The 23,946-nt window shown below is 38.7% G+C and overlaps 1 protein-coding gene across 7 annotated transcripts in view; it reads right to left on the reverse strand.

Moving 5' to 3' along the window:
• TUB (TUB bipartite transcription factor) overlaps window positions 1–23,946 on the reverse strand; it is a 164,889-nt gene that overhangs the window by 46,578 nt on the left and 94,365 nt on the right. For all 7 annotated transcript variants that reach the window (XM_056353732.1, XM_056353733.1, XM_056353734.1 and 4 more), the window contains exons 2-3: window positions 3,367–3,418; window positions 1,781–1,943 (exon numbers count right to left, since the gene is read on the reverse strand). In XM_056353732.1, coding sequence (XP_056209707.1) covers window positions 1,781–1,943; window positions 3,367–3,418 — 215 coding nt within the window. The remainder of the gene's footprint in view (window positions 1–1,780; window positions 1,944–3,366; window positions 3,419–23,946) is intronic.

Genomic DNA, 23,946 nt, shown 5'->3' on the forward strand with positions numbered 1-23,946 from the left:
TGAAAATTAAAACTTTGTTCAACTGACAATACAGAAGCTTTAGCATATGACGGCACCTCTGTACCATAAGACACTATTTCTTAAAGCAGTTCTTGTACCTTCAATAAGCTACTGAGTGAAAGAGGAAAGAGAAATTTTCTGTTTTCTCCGATTAAAAAGTAAAGAAACAAAACAAAAATTCTGCATTAAATTAAATTCTTAGGTCAGACTAGAAAGAAATTTAGTTTCCTCTTTAAAATCTTCTTCCCAGGCCCTAAGAAATAGACACTAAAGAGAGAGAAATATTACTAATGCTTTTAATATTTATTCAAAAAACATAATTAAAATAATAGTAAGAGAAAAAATAATTCTCCATTTGAAATCACTTATGATAGCCTATCTGCTTGCAGAAGCAAGATTAAAAAGGTCCATTATTAATGAAACCTTAACATTTAATCAATGCAATTTCCAGTTTCTAAAAATAAATCCTGTAGGTGTAACCACACCAAAAAGTTTCACCAGTTGCAAACCAGGGGTAGAGACCCTGAAACCTGCACTTCTCGCAGCGTGATCAGTTAGTCTAGTGAATACCTGCCGTCTCCTTGTTGAAAGACGTGACCACCAACTGAAAATGAAATGGTATAGCATGTGCAGTATACTTGATAGAGTTCTGAACTGAATGATGCATTAAGTCTTCGTTTGTTTGTTTAAGAGCAGGATACTGGTTAGTTTGGTGTTTTTTTCCAGAGGTAGATTCACAAAGGCTTCTTAGGTTTTGGGTTTTAGACATTAAACCTTAAGTACTCTGCCACCTAGTAGCACTCCCAACCTGAAAAGAGCCAACTGCATTCCCAGTACCAGTAGATTTCAGCTCGTTCCACATACTCATCACTACTGAGGGAAGGAAGCCTTTTGCTATTGAGGCTTATGAATCCCTTATGACTCAAACCCAACAATCTGCAGAACAAGAAAGTTTAAAAATTACTGTTCTAGCTCTTGCATGTGTTAGCAACCTGAAATGAGATCTACAAGAGATAAAACGTTGAACAAGGGTTACCCAAGCTCCCTCTAGGAAATCCTGAGGAAAAGTATGCATTACCCTCATTAGGGGCCAACAAGCATGGCCCATGTGAGCACAGAACTAAATAACTACTGGTTTCCTTAGGATTTATGTCTGATGATTAAATTCTTTGAAGTCTAACAATAAATGAAACAGCATTAATTTTTTTTCCCCTATGGCTGTGAGACCTGAAGTGTCTCTGTCCCTTCTGGATTCTCTAATCTTTAATAAGAAAGCACAGGCTATATTGTACAAGCTTGAAATGTTCTTCTCTACCTACCCACCTATTTTAATGAACCTTGCAGAAACACAGTATCTTTGAAATTATTATATTCAGACTTAGCTGAAATTAGTTAACAAGTTTCAAATTTATCACTAACACTGTGTAGGCTTAAGCAAATTTACGTGCAGAGGAATACACAGAGTGGAACACATAAGCTTTACTTCAGGAGAAACCAAGACTGAAGACACTTAAATATTCATGGCAACAGGGACAAGCCACTCTCTCTTCCCCACAGCAGTGAAATGGCAGATGGCAGCTAGTTACCTTGCTCCCTCCTGTTAGGCTTGCATTGCAAGTTCTGATGTTTTTATCCCCAAACACAAGTGAAGGATATTAATTATCTACTAAAAAAAAATCCAGAAAAAAACACCTTTGTTCCCGTTAGCATAAATTCAACAAGAAGAGCATCATACTATGACTTGCAGTAAACATATATGCAAGAGATAATATTCGTATACCATGATATATGATGCTGCTGTTGCTGTTAAGATACGATTCAACCAACGGTGCTTGTTCTTCCGAATGTTTCATTCTGCGCGTTCTTGGGCGACTGTCCACATTGGACTGAACCATTAATGGGTCCTGGCGCTTTTTTTTCTGCTTCTGTTCTAGCAGTGCTCGCTGAGGAAAATACAAAGAAAAGCATCCGTTACTGGACTCCAAACAGTAGCAACCTATGAAGAAACACAATGGATATCTTTATACCTTCTCCAATTTTCCAGTGGCAACAGTTGGCAAGTGGGATATTGGGATATCAGGTTATATGAAATCTTTCCAAAAAACCACAACCAGCTCACTGCTAAAACATCTTCTGCTGAAAACAGCAAATAATTAGAATAGATCTTTCTAAGCAGTCTACCAGCTGTCAGAGCTTGCTTGGAAATAACCGTTGGGAAAACAGTGTGAGTACTGGCTGTGAAGCAATGGGAGGGTAAGCAAGGGCATCAGGCAGAGATGCCAATTTAAGTTTCTGTAAATTAAAAGCAGGTAATCTGCAAAATAGAATCAAGCGATAATGCTCAACATTAACCTAATTTAACAACTATACAAGATGAACTTTAATTAAACACTTGAATTTCTCAGCTAGACCTGCTGAAAACCAAAACCTTCAGCATCCAATGACACCATAGGCATCTCTCTCTTTGATCCCTCTTCCACAACTTCAAGCAACTAAACTGTTAATTTTATTTATCCATTACTTTACCATTTCCCTCCTCCTGTACAGTGATTTTGTGCTTCTGGAAAACAGATGCACTAAAACTGAAGAATAAAAATGGAGAGTGGACTCTCATCTCCATAAATTGTGTGAAACACCTCAACATGACTTCAAAGCAATCCGAATCTAGTACAGGATTACAGCATAAATTAAAAGTATTTGAATTTGAAAATGAGATGCTGCTAGACATGCAAGCTGATAAAACAATGGGAAAAGAAATTTATAGAAAAACATAAAATTAAACTCACGAAGTTTAACTATAAACATAACAAAGTCTTGGGAAAAGGGGACCACAGAAAAATCAAAGGAAAAGTGGAAACCTCAAACCCCATTAGAACATGGTGGCAGCGTTCCCTAAGGTTTCATGGAAGAGATTCCGAATCACTTTTTCTTGTACAAGTCATGTTGGAATACAGTAACAAGTATTTTACAACCACAAGGGCTAAATCGATGGAACAACAACAACAACAACAAAACAACAAAAAACCCCAAACAACTAAAAACACTGTGGTAAACCTCTGTTGGCTGGCATGTCTGGCAGAACCACCTGTCCTTTCTGGTCCATCAAAGGAGTAATAAAAACCGTGTAAATCAGCTTAAAACAAGTCCAAGGCAAAGCAAGTGAGTTATCACTCAAACCACAGTCACTAACTAAAATTTTAATGGAAGTTAGACTTCTAAGCAAGCTGTAACCTTCACAGATCTCTCTTTTGCATTCCCTAATCAAAGGATGCAATTTTCTATCAATTACCAGATACATGTGTCAGTGATTTTGTTATGCCAAGATCTAGACTTCAGAGAGCAAGAAGGCTCCCTCCAAAATCTTACCTGCCTGTCAAGCTTCTGCTGACGCAGGCTGCTCCCCTCATCATCCAGAACACTGCAAAGACAAAGAATAATTAATTGGAACAAATTTATCACTCAAAACACCACTTAACAGCAGTCACTGGAAGAAACTGTTGCAGAAGTTATACATATAGAACTCCCGCTATGTTCCATAGAAGTTTGCCTGCCCTAACCTGCAAAAGTTGGCACAAGAGTATTAAATGCACTGCATGAAAAACTGAAAAATTGTGGTTCACATAAACGTCAACAAAAATATATGTATTATTCAGCCAGTTCACAAAGAAATGCAAAATCCAGTCTACAGCTTGTTTTCTTCTCTATCTTCGAATGCAAAATGTCAACATACACAGCAATGGGGTTTGATTGAAAATTTGCATATAAAACATATAAAAAGTGAGTGTAAAAGAGCTGCTTAGCCACCCAGCAGTATTTAAAATTACGTTAGGAAAACTAACTGTCTAATCTTTCACACACTGAAAACCAGAATTTATTCCTAAATATCTGAAAAGTCACGCTCATTGCCATGCACTCCAACTTTTAGAGACTGGCAAGACAAACAGTATTGCTCACTGCCATATTTCTTTCTGCTAATTGTTGCTAGCTGAAAGATTAGCTCCTGTGCATGCAATCATTTTCATTAATTAGAAGTTAAAAACTAATGGCATTGAAATCAGAAAATTATTTTTGTGAAGTACTTTATCAAATTACTGACTACGTTTTATTTTTTCTGGAGAACAAAGGTCTCTATTGTAAGAACATTATGGTTAAACAATGACTACAGATAATGAAATCTTTTAAACTGTAATATGTCATCTACAAGGAAAACAGTGCTATAGAACAAAAAAACCAGCCTCTTACAAGTAGAATTCATTTTCTCTTACAACATATTTTTGTAAAAGATTAGCTCTCCTTTTTTTATAATCGCTCTTAACAATCAAAAAGAAAGAAAAAAGAAAAAAAAGAAACCAGGACAAATGAACCTGGATTCTGACCTACATACAACCCAACTGTATTGCAATAGAAATTTCATAAAAAACGTGACTTCCCATGTATTAATATATACTCTTTAGAAGACAGTAACATTATAATACAGTTAGGTATGACATCTAATAAAGGCATGCAGAACACCACCTTTCCAATGCCAGCATTATCAAAGACCTATAATTAAGCATTACTGGTGGCATCACCCTTTTAAAATTTATACACAGGTTATATGTTACAAAAGGCTGATATTCCACAGAAGGAAACTATTCTGTACAAGTACGCTGGATACAAAATTAATCTCTTGTAGAGGTAATGCATTACTCATAGCCCACAAAAAAATTAAAGAAATAAACCCTCACAGTAACAAAAAATATTCTGCTTTACACTAAGCATTCTTCAATTGATAAATTACAGAAACAAGTTATAAAAAGAAGACACATTCCTCCTCTATAAACAATATCAGGGGTTTTTTTTCAAGAGAGCTTCACTACAACTGCATTACATATTAGCTGGCCTGCTATAAAGTAAAACAACCCTAACTGATATCTGTGGCCAAATGATTGAGTAAAAGATGCCTAAACATAAAGTTGCAGGCTTAATGGCCTGAACAAATCCTCCTCATTTAAGACAATGCTTGAAAAAAGCCAAAATCATGTAATGATCCTAATACAGACCACAAGAACGGCAGGGGCAGCAATGCATATACAGCTGTAATACCCAGAGGTCAAGAGCCAATATAACTCCAATCTACCAGTCATTTGCTGAGCTAAGGAGAAAACTCTGATCTCTTCTCTCATCTTCTGCTTTATAAATCAGACTATGCTTACTCCCCTCACACATATTAAATAAGCTACAGACACACTTCTCAGACATTCCCATAAACCAGAAGTTCAGTAATTAGTTTTAGGTGAATTTAATGTTTTTCAGTATTATGCTAGACGGGCTATAATTCACAACCAAGGTGTCCAAGCACACCGGATGATTCTCACATACCCTGCTTTCCCATCACACCATATCCTGGCATAAAACCCTGCACAGAACAAGGGAGCAGGCAAACACTCTCTGTCAGGTTCCAGACCTTAACTGTGACTCCCTGGTAAACCACAACAAGCTAAATTCAGGTTCAGGTAAAAAAGCATAGCTCCCTCAGGTCTCTTTATTCCCAACCCTACTATAGTAAAGGTGGCAATTTCAGTGACACCACAGCAAACACCAGGAAGAGGAAGGGTGTGATTTGCATTGATTCACCACTCCATGAATGCAAAGCAACTATCAGACACACCAGAGGACTACCAAAAACATGAAACTCCATTCAAAAAGTATGGATGCTGTAATGCTAGAACACCTCTCCATATTGTCCTTCTACTGCAAGACGTCGCTTTTAAAGCCTCTGAATATATGAATCAGAGCTGACACCAAGAGCAGCATGCCTTGAAAACCAGCTGACAAGCTCGTCTGGAACTTCCAGGTCCTTCATTCTCTCCGTATTTTATAAAGTTCTGAGTAGTTTTCCACAATCCTGTTGTAAATATGCAATAACTACAAGCCTTGCATTATTTAAGCTATAACATTCAACAACTAAAATTGACTCCAACTTTCTTCACCGACACCGAAGTTCAGCAGAACACAGTTACTTCAACAATTACCTCCCTCTCCAGATTACTGGACTTGTACAACAATGCCTTACTCCCAGCAGCCAGCTGCACCGCTCTCCTGAATCCTTCCCACTGTAAAAAAGGCCTCATTACCACCAACTCTGTTTCATCAGTTACTTGATGCCAGTATCACTGAAAAGCTGCAGTTCTGTCCTTTCTTGATGCCTAAATAATGGTTATGGAAGTGCAAATAAAAAGAGGATCCAATTTCGCCTATATATTCTTCTGCTGTAACAGCAGACCACTCCACTTGGAGACTCTGTACTTTGTTAATATTTTCTACAGAACCAGTGGTCCCTAGAGTTGCTGATTAGCAGCCAGTATTTCACATTTCCTAATTTTCAATGGAAGAACTCTCCTGAGACTGGGTGACTCCCAAATTTGCCATTAAGAGACACCAAAGTTTTAAGAAATGCATACATACATAAAACAAGCTCCGTTTCTTTACCAACTCCATCAGGCCCTCACTCTTGCTGCCTTGAGAAACACCTGCATTGGACTCTAAGTGTGTAACCACCACTGACCCTTTTTCTTAAATTTCAGTGAAGCCCTGCAGAAAGATTTAGCAGATGATCTTGCTGCAGCATCTGGCAGTTCATGCACTCTGACAGATGCTTCAGGGTCCAAGAGCTGAAATCCAGAGAACCTACACTTTTCAGAAAACACAAAAGTCTAGGAGCAGAAGCTCTGCCTTTGCCTTTCCTGGTCTTTGAAAATAACAAAAATCAATTCCTCCTCCCTCTGGGAGACTTGTGCATTTGGCAAGGACCCAGCCTACCCTGCCCAGTTTCAGAACTGGCCATGCTTTTGTTGCTCAGTGGTCCAAATAACTGGGAGGGTCAGAAACTAAAGGCCCAGTACAGTGGAAACTACAGGTGCAACATCGCAGGACCACCACAGGAAATAACCTCATGGAGAGCAAAGCTGTTAGAACAATTCTGCCTACATGTTTGATGTGATGCTAGAAAATCCCAGCAGCAGCATGAAACTCAGTCAGTCTTAATAGAGAAATGTAACTTCATAATTAATGAAAATTGAATTATTGATGAGAATGCATACATATTAGCAATCTGCTGAGCATGCTGAAGTATCCTGAAGATCCAGTAAGGTTCATTTTTACTCCTATTTGATCAAGTATAATGTATCCACCTGGCATCTTGGCTATGGCTTTGAGCCATTTAAAACAAAAAGCAATTTTACACTATATATAATATTGTAAACAGTGCTTCAGGTCTGCAATAACAGTCTAGGCCAAATTCAGTTAACAAGTCAGAGCTTGTATGTATTTCCTTGCAGATAATTATCCAGGGAAGAGCCATCCATCTATACACAACACAAGCAACCTATTAGAGCTTACTGGATGTTGGGCTTAAGAAGCCAAGCCTATAGCTATATAGCGTACAGATTCATATTAGCAGTCTGCACCATGGCTCCATAAAGACTCAAATATTAAATTTTGATAACATTATTTTAAAGTTTTAAACATGACATTTGATTCAAATATCCCCACCTCCTATTTTCTAAAGGGAAATATGTTAAATGAACAATCACCTTTTTGTTGAAGTATTACTTTTCATATCACCTTTTTAAGATACCAAATCTATTTTACAGATACAGTTTCAACATTAAATTCAATTTACAAAAAAATAGCCAGGCTTTCTATGCTGCTACATGCGATAAAGAAGACAAAAATATAAGCAATAATTTTAGTATTCTAAGCACTTCATAATCTGTATTCCTTAAAAATCATTTTAAGAGAAACCCAAGACCAACCAGGTTTCAAGGATGAAGCTGCATGATTACATGGAGCTTCATAACTTACTTCTGAGATGAAGGCAGAAGATGCTGTAAATCAACATCTTGCGAAACTCTACTGTATTTCCACATGGATCTAAGTAAAATTGGAAAAGCCTAATTCAAATAACACATTTCACAGCAAGTACTTCACCTTTACTCTTTGAACATGCAAACTGCTTACATTTCAGTAAGCCATTGCAGGGGTAAAAATTAAGAAGAAATGTTTTCAATCAGAATGTGCAAGGTACATGTAGTCACAGATTTAATTAAGTGTTTTTTTTAAAGGAAAAGTCTAACACAGTAAAACAGCTCTTTCGTTTCTGCCAACAAACGAGGCAATGCTTTTGTCCTTCCTGACAATGCTTCATAAAATAACATTTTCCATTTTAATAACTTTTTAACCAAGACAGAGGTCCAAAATCGTATCTATCACATCTCTGCAGCCCAGCACTAATTGCAGTGAGAAGTGTTGCTGAGCAAACAAGCAGACACATACTACCACTAAACTTTCATATGCTGTTTAGAAGTGTCACCCTTGCATTTTCTCTTTCTGCTGCTTCATGATAATACATTACTAACAGTAGCACCCAAAACCTCTATGTGAAATCAGGGACCTTTGCACAAGCAAAATGAATGCACATAAGTTAGGGAAAATTCCTGAAACAAACAGTTCACATTATAAAAAGGTGAAGAATTTGCTTTTAAAAATAATACTACCCCCATTTACAACACTAAACCAGAAACAATGGAAAAGCAGAGGAAGTATTTTCATCTTGAGTTTCTTCTGCCATTATTGTCAACTACAGTTCAGAAACAATGGATGATCAAGCCAGATAACAATAAAATAAATAAATAAAAATAGACCACACAAGACTAATCTTCAAGATCACTCAGATCTTTTCCAAGCGCTCTTGCTGTTAAGAAAGCTGGTATGTTGCTGTGTCAAGAGAAACAGATTATGGGATCTTTCAAAGCATGGCTGACTCAAAAGGGCAAGAATGGGTGTAATGTGCCATTTGCACATTAAAAAGTCCCTAAAAACATATGAAATAAAATTCCTGCAAAGAGATAGCACTTGGCTTATTGGATACCATTTGTCATATTCACCCAATTACACTCCTCTAAAATCTCTATACTTCCATAAGGTCTCTGTAGTTCCAATAAAACGCAACTGCTCTGGATAACGTTACTGTTAAGCCATTAGGAACAAGCTTTCCAGCAGCACTGTTGAAATGCTACTGTGAAAGCTCATTACCAGGGTCAGGGACCTGCAGGCTGAAGTCATGCTCCAGAGGGAATGGCACAGGTTCTTCAAATCAGTGAAATTCAATGTATTCTTAACCAGCAAAGCCAGCAAGCTCTATAAAGTGCCACGACCTGCAAAGCCCCCACATAAAATAAGGTCTGTTCCCCCATGTATGCCATATGTTGAGTTCACTAGAAGCCACTTGAGAGAACATTACTATATCAGACACACACCCTAATCAAAGACTTCTAAAAGAAACAAATTACTCTGAAAGACTGTGAGGGCTCCACTTAATGCTAGGAATCATCAAGGTTTTCTGATCCCAGAGCAGTTGCTCAGTCTTCTGATTTAGAGTAAAACCTGCAGCTATCTTTATGGTAAAATGAGTAACGTCTTTCCCAAGCCATCTAAACAAGCAGAAGTCTGGCTGTCCTCTTCATTAAAGAGCAGCCCAAGGACATTCAGTCTTAGCTTGCCCTTCTACTGCCAACAGCAGCAGCTCCTGTATTTCTCCCACGCCATGTTCATACAGCAGAGAGGGCAACAGCTTACCATTACCAGTGCGCCTATCAGTTACCACTGAACCGACCAGGAAAGTACAGACACCAGGAACTGCTGCAGAAATGAAGACTGCGTTTTTTTATGTAAAGCTTCAGATAAATAAAATTGTTTCACAGTGAATCTCACAGAGCAAATAAAAGCATGTCTGTCCAGGAATGCAGCACTGCTTCCCCTGCCCCTTAGAAAACCTAAAAGAGAGAGAAAAAGGATAAGGAAAAAAAGGCAGGAATACGAACACAAATACTTGATTCAGAATTATCAGCACCAAATCAGCCACAAAACACAAAAAGATGCAGAGGATCATACACTATGCCAATGATCTAAATGGCACTAAAAGTAATGCCTGCAGGGCAGATGGCTGAAAGCAGAGACTGAATTTGCAGTTGCACAAATAATTACAGAACCAAATGCTTTATTTTCTTTTCAAATCCTGGCTGGCAAACTAGCTTAAAAATCAGTAAATGAACAAGACCTTCCTGAATTGTTGGTCCTATTTGCTTCAGTAAGGTTTATCTAAATGACCACTGTACATTAAAATCTATGACACTCATGTCCGTCCAACAGTTCTGGCTTAGGGATTTAAAAAGAACAACAAAAAAACTTTTTACCACTCTATTTTCCAGAACATTATTAGTTAATATTTTTCTCTTCCATCCCTCTTCAGTCACATGATAAATATTTGCACCTCGGCAAGAGGTAACAACATCTTCATCAATGACCTGGAGGAGACAACTGAATGCACCCTTATCACATTTGCAGAGATGACAAGCTGGGGGGACCAGCCAATATACTCAGGGCACGGCTGCTGTCCAGAGGGACCCTGACAGGTCAGTAGGAGCCTTATGGAATTTAACAAGGACAAACGCAAAGCCCTGCACCTGGGAAGGAAGACTTCCCTGCAACAACACAGGCTGGGGACCATCTGGCCAAATAGGACCTGGATTCTTGATGGACAGCGAGCTGGACATGAGCCAGCAGTGTGCCCTGGCAGCAAAGGCAGCCAACAGTGCCCTGGGCTGTACCAATAAGAACTTGGCCACTGGACCAAGGGAAGTGATTAACATCCTTCCTGTTCTCTTCACTTGTGAGAACCCATACAGAAAATTGCATCCAGTTTTGAGCACCCTGGTACAAGAAAGATGATCAACTGGAGCATCCCAAAGGAGGGCAGAGGTCTGGGCACTGGGATGGAGCACTTGTCCTGTGAGGAGAGGTTGAGGAAGCTGGTCTTGTTCAGCCTGGAAAAGGGATGGCTTTGGAGAGGCCTAATCACAGCCTTCTAATACCAGGCAATCCAGAAACGTGCAGTCTCCATCCTTGGCATCTTCAACACCCAAATGAATAAAGCCCTGATCAACCTGGCCTGACCTCACAGCTGACTGTGCTGTGAGCAGGACATTGGACTGGAGAACTCCATAGGTCCCTTCCAGCCTCCAGAAGTCCCTTCCAGATTCTGTGAATAGCATCCTCCTTTTGGGTGTCACACAGAACTAAAACATCAGTGTCACAGCTACAAGGCAGATTATACAAGCAGAATAACTGAAAGAAAACAACAGGAACACACACTTTTTTTTTTTCTCTGAATTCCATGTAGATAAGTGTTAAGCTAAACTCCAGCCAAATCCTGAGCATGACCACATAATTGTATTTTTGCTCTGTTTTAATTAGCACACTTCATCCAAATATATCTCCAATTGTTAGAACTTCAGGGGTATATGAAACAAAGAAAAATTGTAGAAATCAAGTCTTCTGAATGTTTCACTCAGAATAAGTTTAAAAACATAAATCACCAGTCAGATAACACATTGGAAGATGGGTGTATTACAGGATATATAGAACTAAGCACTTAAGAGCAAACAGTCCAACAGACTCTCAGTGTTCAAGGGAACAACACAAAACTCTACAGGTACTGTAGATATGCTTTGTATAGAATCACAGAATCATTTAGGCTGAAAAGACCTTTGAGATCATCAAGTCCAATCATTAACCCAGGACTGCCATGTCCACCACTAAACTACGTCCCTAAGCACCGCATCTATGCATTTTTTTAAAAACCTCCAGGGATGGCGATGCCACCACCTCCCTGAGCACCCTCTATTAATGAGATCCAGCTTTGAGTTTAATCAGAAAACTGCTATTCACCTTCCAAGAACAAAACTGAGGTCACTGGGAAAAAGAAACGACAGTGTAGTATCTGAAATGTCTTGGCTGACAGCTTTCAGTGAGGATGCTAAGAAGCCAGGGAAAGATCTAATGAGAGGAAAAGCAAGTCTATTCCCTAAAGCACGTTGCATGTTTTAAATAACCTGAACTACAGGGCTGCCACTACTGCCCTGGAAAGATCAGTTTGAACTAATATTTGTACAGATTCATTCTCTGCAATTATACAGAGGTGAATAAGATAGCATACAACAGTAAATTGCAGGTAATGAAAATAACACCTAAGGGAAGAGCGGATGGCTGGGCTATTTCTTGCCCTCCCTCAATACACAAACTCGAAATGCAATTTTAGAAAGAAAGGCTATGTCTTAAAAGAGAAAGGTGAATTTAATAAACATGAATGCTGGAGCACAAACACACAATAGCCTTTGGCATTATGTAAGCTATGCTAAAATTGTATTTAAAGTAGATTGATGAGAAGTGCCTGAATAGGAATAAATTGGAAAGGTAAAAAAACCCCAACACAACAACCCTGACCTGGAGATACACTACCTGCAATGCAGATGGATCCAGATGACAAATGACATGACTTTCAGGAAGAGCATTTATTGAAAACGCCTCGCTGCCAGCCACAGGAAAAAAGATCCAGTCCTAACTAATAGTCAGTTTGCTTTCTCTTTAAGTATCAAAATTCGACCCATCTCAGTCATTAAAACACTAAAATCTATGCACAAACAAACCCAACCCACTGATGTACAAAACATCCAACCATAACAAACAGTAAATTAAACAAGCAGAAACTAGGGAGAAGTATTGTCTGGATAGGAGACTGCACTTACTGCAGAATAAGAGTTCTCCACCTGGGCCGTAGAGGACAGTGATGACTCTCCCATTCCACTACTGCTGCACTGGTAAAAGATGTCACCTAGAACAGACCTCTGCGATTCTTATACGGAACAGACTGTCAACCACTGCAATCAAGAGAAAACCTACAGAAGACTGCCGGCTCCTTTCCCTCCCTCTCTTATAATTGTTTTATGAAACATGGTTTTGCCCAGCTGGCAGCATACTGGACCTATTTTATATCAAACAGTGTAACCTTCCAAGACACCTGTAAAATGAGATTAACAAACAAGTCTTAACTCTTCTTAGAAACACTTTCGTGATGCAAGAATGAAGCATTACAGGTACAGTAACTAACCTAAACACAGTGCTGTATTTTAAAATAATAGTATAATTGTGAAGTGTTTAACAAACAAAACACTGATCCCAACGATATGGCCAATGCCACAGGTGTTCAGTGAGGCTTCTCCCTGCAGTAGGCATGTAAACACAGGCACAAATACACTGAAAGAGATGATATCTGAGGCAGTTCACTAATGCAGCAACTTATTAAAAGATCCCGCTGCCTACTTATGTGTTTAGGACAGGACAGGAAAAAGACACAGTGGTATTCATTGGGTTTTTAAAAGGAACAGTAAAATTAAGCTATCAATTTATTGAAAATGTGAAGGTGAAAGAGACAACCTCGTCTCCCTTAGCTGCTATAACAATCAAAACTGAAGAAAAATACAGTAAGAATTATAACTCTGATAGGAGATGTTAGTGAAGGGAAACAGCCAAGCTCCTTTTTCCTTTTTACAGGTGGTTTTACAGTTTCTGTGGAGTACAGTTTCTGAGGGAAGACATGTCATTTCATGATAAATACTAACCCTGAAACAAAATATTTTGTCACTTTCTTCCCCCTACGCATACTATCTTTATAATCCAATCTAGTATTCTTTTGCTGGAACTGAAGAAAGCGGATTTTTCATTTTGGTTTGAGTTCATTCTCTGTAGTTACCTTCTCTACAAGTAGCAAATTCTGACAATCCTGGACAACATTTTTGTTGGAAGAATGAGTTTGCCATATCCTGGTGCCTGAGTACATGACATGGATTTCAAGATGGGTAAAATGTTGATGGCTGGCAAAAGTAACAAATATCATTTGGCCTAGATTTTGAACCCAGTAAGGAAAAGTAAGTCAGTATTTCTAACAGCACTCTATGCAGATGAGGTATTCCATACAGTCTGACCTGTATACTTGAGCCCTGATCGAAAAAAATGTTAATTCAATCTCCTGAAAATGTTTCCACTAATTTCACATGGCATAAAAAGATGAGACGCTGTGCACAAACCCTTTCAAGTTGGGATTTTTAATGACAAAAACTCCTAGAGACAGAGAATTGTTTTCACAATTTGCACATACAGTGCCCGCACAAAAGACAATCTTTTTCTGATGGAGTCTTCCAATTATCAATATAATCTTAGAAAAGCATAGTAATAATAAGGTTGGGATGGTGACTTCCCCCCCACCCCCGCTTTTTTTTATGAGACAGAGGTATTCACTCCTTTCTAAAACGTGGTAATGTCTATAGTATTCAAAGATGATTGCAAAAGAACTTACACATTTTGCCTTTTCTGATTTATGAATTCCCCTTGTGAATAAACAACCAGAAGAACATTATTCTCCATTTCAGACCTAAGGCAATCTTTTTCCTTTGTCTCTGATGAGCAATCAAAGATGGGTAAGTGGAATCCACTCTCAAGACTTGCGAAGCAGCAGGAAAACTTTATAACATGGTCAGAGTTCTCTGCGGCTGTGAAGCAAAGAGCTCCTGAGAAGCAGTGGCAGGTAACCAACACGAGAGCTTTACTCACAGCAAGAATATTACTGACTGTCATTTGAAAGCTGGTCCCTCTAATTATCTCAGTCGGTCATTCTTCTGCGGGTTTAGGGCAAAGGCAAACATTGTGGCACCTGGATGGCATTGCACCAGTGATTCCTTCAGGGTACATTATCCAGTATGTAGGAAACCTCTTAAGGACTGATATTCATGCATGAAGGCTTCCCAATGCAGACATCAATGGGACCTGTGAGCCCATTCTATGTTCTTGGCCTCCACTCAAGATTTCTGCTCCCTGAAGAACTGGAGGGGGCTCTAGCCCACAATGCTGTGGTGGGCCACCACAACAGGCTTGTGCCAATGGCAGGACTGGTCAGAGAAAATAATTCCATTACATTGATCAGCTCCAGATTTTGAAAACTGACATCCTGAAACTCACACCTGCTCTAAAACAGAAAGCAAACCAAAAGCATACCAATTTTCTATAGAATAGATACACCTACAGAATTGAGCCCCTGATAACCCTGAGATCTTTAATCCTATGCCTGTCCACCTGCCTGACTGCCAAAATAAGCAGCATGGAAGACCCCAGAAGCTACAGAGTACTGACCAAGAAGCACAAGAGATGGGTCATGTATGATGGAAGCTGCTGAGGGGGTAGGCAGGCAAGCAACTGAAAAAAATCCCAAAGGAATTTTGCCCAATAAAACTTTTTCAGGATTAGGCTTTCTCCCTGAATAATTCTAAGGCAATAAATCAGCAAATTCTCGTGAAAGCTCTCCCCTCTCCAACACATATTAGTATGCAAAATAACCAGTTGATGAAGAATCACAGAACAGTCAGGGTTGGAAGGGACTGCTGGAGATCATGTAGTCCAACCCACTGCTAAAGCAGATAAAGCATCTACTATAGCAGATACTGTTACATCATCATAATTATTATTATTTTACATATTATCATAGAAAACTGTTGAAAACTGTTGAAACTACAGTACAGCCAACAAAGACTGTCACTCATTAGATTTCCTAGGTGTTTAAGGTTATTTAAGAAATCGTATTCCACAACTTTAGCCATCAGCTGAGAAAGCCAACTGTATGCTGGGCTGCATCAAAAGCACGGCCAGCAGGTTGAGAGAGGTGATTCTGCCCCTCTGCTCTCATGAGACCCCACCTGGAGTACTGCATCCAGCTCTGGGGTCCTCAGTACAAGGACATGGACCTGTTGGAGCAGGTGCAGAGAAGGGCCATGAAAATGATCACAGAGATGGAACACCTACAAGGACAGGCTGAGAGAGTTGGGGGTGTTCAGCCTGGAGAAGAGAAGGCTCCAAGGAGACCTTATTGTGGCCTTTCAATACTTAAAAGAGTCCTTCTAAGAAAGATGGGGACAGACTTTTTAATAAGGCCTGTAGCAATAGGACAGGGGAGTAATGATTTTAAACTGAAAGAGGGTAGATTCAGACTAGATATAAGGAAGAATGTTTTACAATGAGGGTGGTGAAAGACTGGAACAGGTTGCCCAGAGAGGCTGTAGATGCCGCATCCCTGGAAACATTTAAGGTCAGGCTGGAGTGGGCTCTGAGCAACCTGCTCTAGCTGAAGATGTCCCTGATTATTGCAGAGGGGTTGGACTAGATGACCTTTACAGGTCACTTCCAACCCAAACTATTCTATGTTACACCTTTCATGTTTCTCCATGGCAATTAACCCCCTTTCAAAGATACTACCAAGTCCAGGCACTGTGTTGGAAGAAGGCAGCATTGGAAAGGAGGAAAGAGAAGTCAGACTACTATCAGGCAAGGATCAGTCGCTCTAGCACAGAGTTTGTAAAATTATCTCTGTTATAATTTTTTCTCTATGGGTGGAGGAGAAAAGTATGCCTTATTATAAGGCGTATCAGCCTTTTTTTCCTTTTTGTTACATTAGGTGATTTTCTCCACATCTGTGTGTAATTCCCAGTCCAGGAAGCTGAACTACCATGGCAAATTTCAGCCTGTGTCAGTTTCCAACTTTCTCTACTAAAAATAATTGCAGAGAGAAAATAAAAGGGAGGAGGAAAAAGCATAACAAGGAATAATGCTATATAGAATCTCATGTCATATGACATATTAGGAAAAGGAAAAAATACTGGGTTTTGACACATTTTAGGAAAAAACCTAACTCGTCCCATTAAACCCATATTTCTGTATTCTGACCATATTTTATTTAACCTCAAATATGCTAGCATGCATTTTTGTGTTTCAAATTGAGAAAAAAAATAGTCCTCTTAATAAATGCATTCACATTTACAATTAGAAGTATCACACTGAGCAACAGTCTTAACATTGCTACACAACATGCCTCTTTTTGTTGCATACAAAGGTATGCATAAATTTTAAACCTTGCATAAATTTGAATCATCTCTGATTTTCATCAATATTAACTGTGCTTACCAATTTGAATTTATATACCTAGTTTAGCATATCACCTTAAAGTACTTCAAATAAATTAGTCAAATTTAAAACAGATCAAATACTTATTATTGGAACTTTTTCTTTCCATTTTCGCTATTAATCATCAAAGTCCCAATCGTACTTCCTCTTGGCTGCCCTGTGACCACCTTTGTTACATCTGACAATCATGAGGCACCTTTTAGCTAAGTAAGTGTACTGAAGGAAATGATATTAGGAAGTACAGACAAGCCTGGCCTTTTCTTGTGCCTCAAGCAGGAAGATTTCAGCTATTGAAGTCTCCTATTTCTATCATCAAAATTCTGTTTACAAAACCACAATCCAAAACAATACCTGGCTATTCAGAAAACTCCAACATTTAATAGAAACCGACCCTGCAGAGAGGAGAAAAACCAAAATGTGGGTGATCACAATATAACCATGGCTGGAACCTCACTAAAGCCCAATTTTGCTGGGAAAAGCAAGGATGCTCTGATTTGAGGGAAGCCAGCAGAGCAGAGCCCGCTAATATGGCAAAGGTTGTAATCTTTTGAATCCATTTCTGATACCTCTTCACACAAAGGTTTAGTTTCCAGGGTTGTGGCAGTCCGTCTTGATCTAAGAAAGATTCCAGCAGCTAGAATTATCTCTCCTGATACAAATCGTAAGTGCACGTGAATCCACCTGGTGTGTAAAGTTTTACGTTCAAATGAACTATGAAGCTAATACATTATAAACCAGGAAGTCTTCAGTCAAATCTTCAGTCAGAATCTCATGGCAAATTTAGCGTGCTTGAGAAACGCTTAGTTCACAAGGGCAGTACCAGAAAGCAAGTGCACGTTGCAAACTGAAAATTATAGGATACTATAGAACCAAACTTCATCTGGTTCTCTCAAATTCCTCCAACGAAGTTATCATTTAGTCTAATAATTACTTCGGATTTTTTTCTCAACACTTCATAACATATTGTGTGGCGGTACAAAGTACTATGTGTACTTACTGTAGTAATATATAATTGGAAAAATATAAAAAAGCAATTAATTACTAAGAAATTTGATGACTTGATAAAAGTAATACATTCTCTGCTCTTCCCAGTTTGACCTCTCAACAGATAATCAGACAAGACATTATTCCCTCATATTTAACTACATATACATAGATATATGTATATTTAAAAAAAATGTGAGAGAAAATCTGCAAAATGACTACTTTTTTTAATACAGTTTAGAAAACTATCTTCATTAACTGGTATGACTCAAATGTTCTTCAGCATTGGGCAGTTCATTGATATAGCAATCCTTCCTTTCAAGACATAAGATTCTGCTCATCTATGAGACAGGCAAGAATGTATGCTGCCAGCAAGAAGTGAGAATTGTGGGAAAGGCATGTGGCAGCATGCAGACTCACAGTTTCAGAGAAGTGGGAACTGGTGTCCCTAAAAAGCTTTGGATCTCCAGGTGAAAATCTCCTCTGCAGTATACAGCCTATTGTTAACACAGTTATCAGATTACTGGGAAAATAAGAGCCAGTTATCATGACCCAACCAATTCATATTTCTAACTGCAACTATCTTTTCCAAATTACTGTTCTAGGCTTGAAAACATCTTCACATGAACAGCCTGCGTGGTACTGTTTGACAGCCTCCATCGGTCCCCCACGCAAGGCATTTCAGACTCTGGAACACCATTTCCATTATATTTGAAGAAGACTGAAAATAGAGTCCGATACATGCACACCATCTAATTTTTAGGGTTCCAGTCCTGAACAGACAAATAAAACTTGTTATTGCTGGACATAAATATTGCCCACTAAGCCCACTCAAATGGCTAAGTATTTGCAAAATAAAAGCTTATGGCATGTGAAATGGTGAACAGCAAAAGAAAAGGCTGATAACAAATCATGAATTTTTATCTTTGCTTTCTAAACTGCTTGTCAAATACGCACCAGTTCTATCAGAGTAATCAGGATGCTTTTTCAATTGTTCTGAAAATTCCTAGGATTTGCACAAACATTTTCCCTGGATTTGCACAAACATTTTACCCTAAAAAAAGAGTAACCTTTTTTTAAAAAATAAAGTATGCATAAGATAATTAGATTTTAAAAGGTGTGTCAACTTTAGGGTTTCTTTTTTTCTTAAATTGGCAAGAAGCTGTCACCTGTAACTGTAATAAAATATCCAAAGGCGTGAGATCAAAAAAAGATTTCAGCATTTATCCAATCTACTACTTTTTAAACCGATCTTACCTGAGTTAAGCATTATTTTTCCCTTTCACTGTGTGACAACTGCTAAGCAAATAGGGTACCATGTTTTATAAAACCAAGAAGAGCTATCATACAAAACCACAAGCATTCTTTGCCAGTCATGTACTACTACAGATTTTCAGTATCATTTGACCTCTCCAATAAAGGATACAATACCAGCATGACATCCAAGGAACTAAGCAGTATAATTCTCACTAAGGTTGTGCCATTAATCCCTGCACAGAGAGTACTGAAAATTTATGCTCAAATGATGTATTTCTAGATATTCGTCGAAATTACAGTTTTCTAGAATCAGATAATAATTATATAGGATCGCAAATTGTACATATGTCAGTTCCTAGAAACAAAATGGACAGCAAAATCTGCAATTCTAACGGCTGTTTTCATGCTAAATACAGATACAGAGAACACAGCCATTCATTTACCGATTAAGACAAAAATTGTTTCCCTTGTCTTTTTGTTCTCTTTTCTCTAAGTTTCATGCATATTATGAACTCACAGAAAGACAGAAATAAGTTTACTGGCCAGAAGTAACACAGGAAAAATCTACTGACTCTTTACTTAGTGCACAGAATAGACAAACTCTCCTTTTAGAAACATGTCAGATGTACAGAACATTGGGTATCCCTGGGTTTAGGGGTTTGGGGTTTTTTATTCCTTTCTTTATTTTTTAAAGGAAAGGTGAATGAAGTCCTACACTGACCTTCAACCTGTGGGTTCAACCTGTGGAGCTTAAATGAATATTCAATACTCAATTACATTGTGAGAAGGACTGCTTCCTATGTGTTTACAACTTGACAAAAATACCTTCAAGACAGAAAGAACAACCACAATCTAGATTAATGTCACTTTCCACGTATCCAGAAAAAGTGCAAATCTTTCGCCATCCCAAACATTTTAATAATAAAATCAAAAATTCTGTACAAAACCACTTCCATTTCTAATTTCCAAACTCGTGCAGGTTTAGAGATACCCCACTGATTAGAGCCACACTCTGTAGCAGATTAGTTTAAGCATGACAGAAGCAGGAACTGAGGCAATTCAAGATACTACACGTCTTGAATTTTATGCTTTCCATTTTTTGACAAAGAAAGCCAGCATAATCTAATTTGCTCCAGCATTTCATTTAAAAAATCTAGAGATAAACCATCTTTGGTCATGTGTTAACTAAACAGATCACAGCTGAAGTAGATCAGATTAACTGCTGAAGAAAGATGGTGTTGACAAAGCACAGAAAAGTTTAGCAGCACTTTTTGTGGAGACAAACGGCACATTAAAACATTCAAATTTATTTGCCAGGAGGCTGTCTTAAGCTTAGGTTTAATTTGTTGTAAAGCAAAGCCTGGGAGAATAATATGTTTTTATTGAACAAATTGCTGTTCAGGTGCTATGACATCAGTTACAAACTATTACAGGAAAGGGCTTTTCACCATCCTTTTCATATTTTTTAATATGTGGCTGAAGCTGTCATTTTAATTATTCCCCTTCACCTGCTAGAATGCCTGTTAGCAACAATTACAGCAAAAGCAGTCTCCACTGGGGACTGAAGCGCCACTACAGCCTTGTCAGTAGACACACTTCTAAGCCTGCTAGTTCCCACCTATGAAACATTTTCAAAATGTGGGTGGTAAAATGCAAATAGAAATATGTGATAATCAGATTGGTTGCTGATTTTCTAGAACAGGAAGCAAATCATGTAAAAAGCAAAGCAGGTAAAATTAAATTCAAAACATTTAGGTCTTTGTCAGAGAAGTATTTAAGTTCCCTGTCTGACATGAAACATGTATGTTAATACTGTATTTTGCATAAGACTACAAGACAAAAAGCAGTGAACAAGTGTATCTCTGGAAGTTTCAGGAAGGATTCTCATTTCCACAGGGGTTCTGTAATAAAATTTGACTACAGCACTCAAACTTCAAATTCCTTCACTAGCAATTCAGTATCCGCATAATATGGGAGGGTTGCCTGTTTTCTTAAGGAAGAAAGATTTATGCATTCATAATGTCTGTAATTTTTTTCTTTGGTTGACTAATTTCAACCAAAATTAAAGAGGGGTAAATCTTTCTAAGTCCAACAGATTTCATGATGAAGGTGGTGGCTGGGTAGAGAGAGACACCTTAAATAGTCTCTCTGGAGAGAGGAAGATTTTGGGCTCAGCTCAGTAACATTAATGAGAATCCACACAGGGAAACATTATGAACAACAGCTATAGGAATTCTGGCTTCAAAAGCTGTATCAATCCTAGGACCACTTCTTACAGGTATATGCAGAAGATCCCGTCCAACCCCAACAAACTGTAAAGAAAGTTTACTAGGTTGATTTTTTTCTTGTCCACATACGCAGAGTTCTCATTATCTTAATTTGGATTTCTTATAAGAAAATCAGTAATACAAAAGAAAGAAAAAAAGATAATCTATTTTAGAGGCAAGAAGGGTGAAAGTGGAAGACAAAGCAAATCTAATTCCTTCCCTGATCTCACTACTGAGTTTTTTTCCTGGAAAAGCCACACCTCTGCTGTATGTGCAGTGTCCCCATCAGTAACACTGGGGTAATACCCTCTGCCTTTGCAACATCCCCCAGAGCTCTACACAAAGCGTAGCATGTGCAGGTGAGACACAAAACAGGCAGTGCAGAACAGCACCACGCTGAGCTGCACCCAGACCACTGAGGGACACTGAGCTCTCCAGCCATGGCCACACCATAAATCACCAGGTGCACACCAGAAAAGGGAGACAACAGTAGGAACAATAAGCAAGCACATGTATCTCAGATAGAGGAAGCTGTATCAGACAGAGCTGGAGACCCTGTTTAACCACATCAGATGTAATTAAACCACTTCTGGCACTGTGGAAGTGCATTTCTAAATGCATTTGAATGAGGCAAAAAGTATCAGTTTAGCTACTGGACCATTAAAAAAAGTGTGAAAATAAGGTCCCCCTTTGGGTCTAATCAATACTCATATACCAGCAGATGTTTTTCTACACCTCTCAGATAAATACATATGACTACGTATCTTCTGGTTTCTTTCTGCAACACTAATTGCCCACTGTTATTTGCAGTTTTCATAGCTCTAATATTTCACTGCACAACCTGTGAGTTTGTGTTTATTGTAGGACACAAGTTTACAAGGTGAACCATTTCAGCCTGCAGGATCATCCACTGAATGTCATTCAGCTTAATTCTCTCAGATTCAGAAGGCTCCATTTTCTCACTCTGTCAGGACCTAGCCAAAACTAGAACAGGATGAGGAGTTCAGCCCAAGAATTATGGAAGGAAAGCTGGCTGGCAGAAGCAAGCTAGAAACATGTGAGACAGCAAAAGCTTCCTCTGCGTGACCCTTCAAAAGTGGGGTAGTGTTGCACTGCTACCAGCACACATGCCCTTACCTCTCTGTGCAGCAAACCTGGAGCACGCAGTGTGCTTCTCTGGACTGCCAGCCTCACAACAGTGCCTGCAGCGGTGATCAGAGACTGCTCACCCACACTGCTGAAGCTATGTGTGCTTGCAAAGCTTTCTGCTCCCCAGGGAACCTACTCTCCCCTGCTGCCACGTGCTGACAGAAGGGCCTCTGCTTGAATCTGAAATCTTCAGAAAGACTTTTGATGACAGTTCCTGGATGGGAGCACAGACCTGAAATCCTGCTCAAATATTTATCAGCTTTACAATTAATAAAAGATTCAAGAAGAGCTGGACAATTTTAAGGAAATACTGTTGTTGACTTACTGACAAATTTAACTTCACCCGTATTATGTCCAGTCACTCTCTCAGCAGCACATAACACTATTCTTCCCAAACCAACATCGGTCATTTGACAGCACACTGGACAGAGCACCACTGATCAAATTTCCAGATACAGACAACTCACACAAAAAGGGAAAGAACGACAGAAACAAGCCGAGTAAGCTTCCTTAAGTATTGAGTATCGTTAGACTACAGAGGTAGGCATTTTGTGATGCGAAAAGAAAACAAATGTCAGTCATTTCACAAAGTAACTATTTTAGGGAATTATTAAGTGACTCAATCATTGTTTAGTTATAGACTTTAAAGGACTGAAAATGAAAAATACAGAAACAGTATCATAGCCATTTTGATGAAAAATTAGCAACAGAAGTCATCACGTGCAAAGTGAAAAGCAAAACCATACAGAACACCATCTTTCTATTTACTATTTATTGCAATATGCAGCCATGTTTGGCTTTGTTAACCCAAGTCCATAGTAAAATCAATACTGCAGAGCTGGCTGAATTTTCATCCCAACACACAGAGAGTAACATTGCAGACCCTTTGCAATGTCAATTGAGCACATTTACAATTCATTGTGCAATGCAGTGAAAACTTCTATGCCTCTAATGTTTCTTAATGTTTTTCTTCAGAATAAGGTTTTTCAGATGAGAATGAGTTGTTCTTGCCAAAGAACACTTAAACCTGCAACCTGTTATATGCTGTTTGTCATTTTGACTAGGCAGCAAAATAGTCATCGTCCTCCCTTCTCTCTCCATCGCATTAAGTATTTTCAACAGAAATTTCCAACTTTCAAAGAGGTTCAAAATTAGGAAATAACATGAGCAGAGAATCAAGAGTGACCCTGAGCACTCTTGAAAATCTAGACATTGACTTTTCAAGGCTCCCTGTCTACTATTACATTCCATCCTCTGAAAGGCCTATACCAGCCTAATGCTAAAATACAGCTATCCTGCACGTGTTCTTAAATCCTCTGTTTCAAAATCTTTGTATTTTAATGGAGTACAACAATCGATAAACTGGAAGCCCAGCAACTGGACAGTCACTTCCAATGAGCTCCTA

This window comes from Falco biarmicus, chromosome 10 (assembly GCF_023638135.1).
Source record: "Falco biarmicus isolate bFalBia1 chromosome 10, bFalBia1.pri, whole genome shotgun sequence".
NCBI lineage: Eukaryota > Metazoa > Chordata > Aves > Falconiformes > Falconidae > Falco > Falco biarmicus.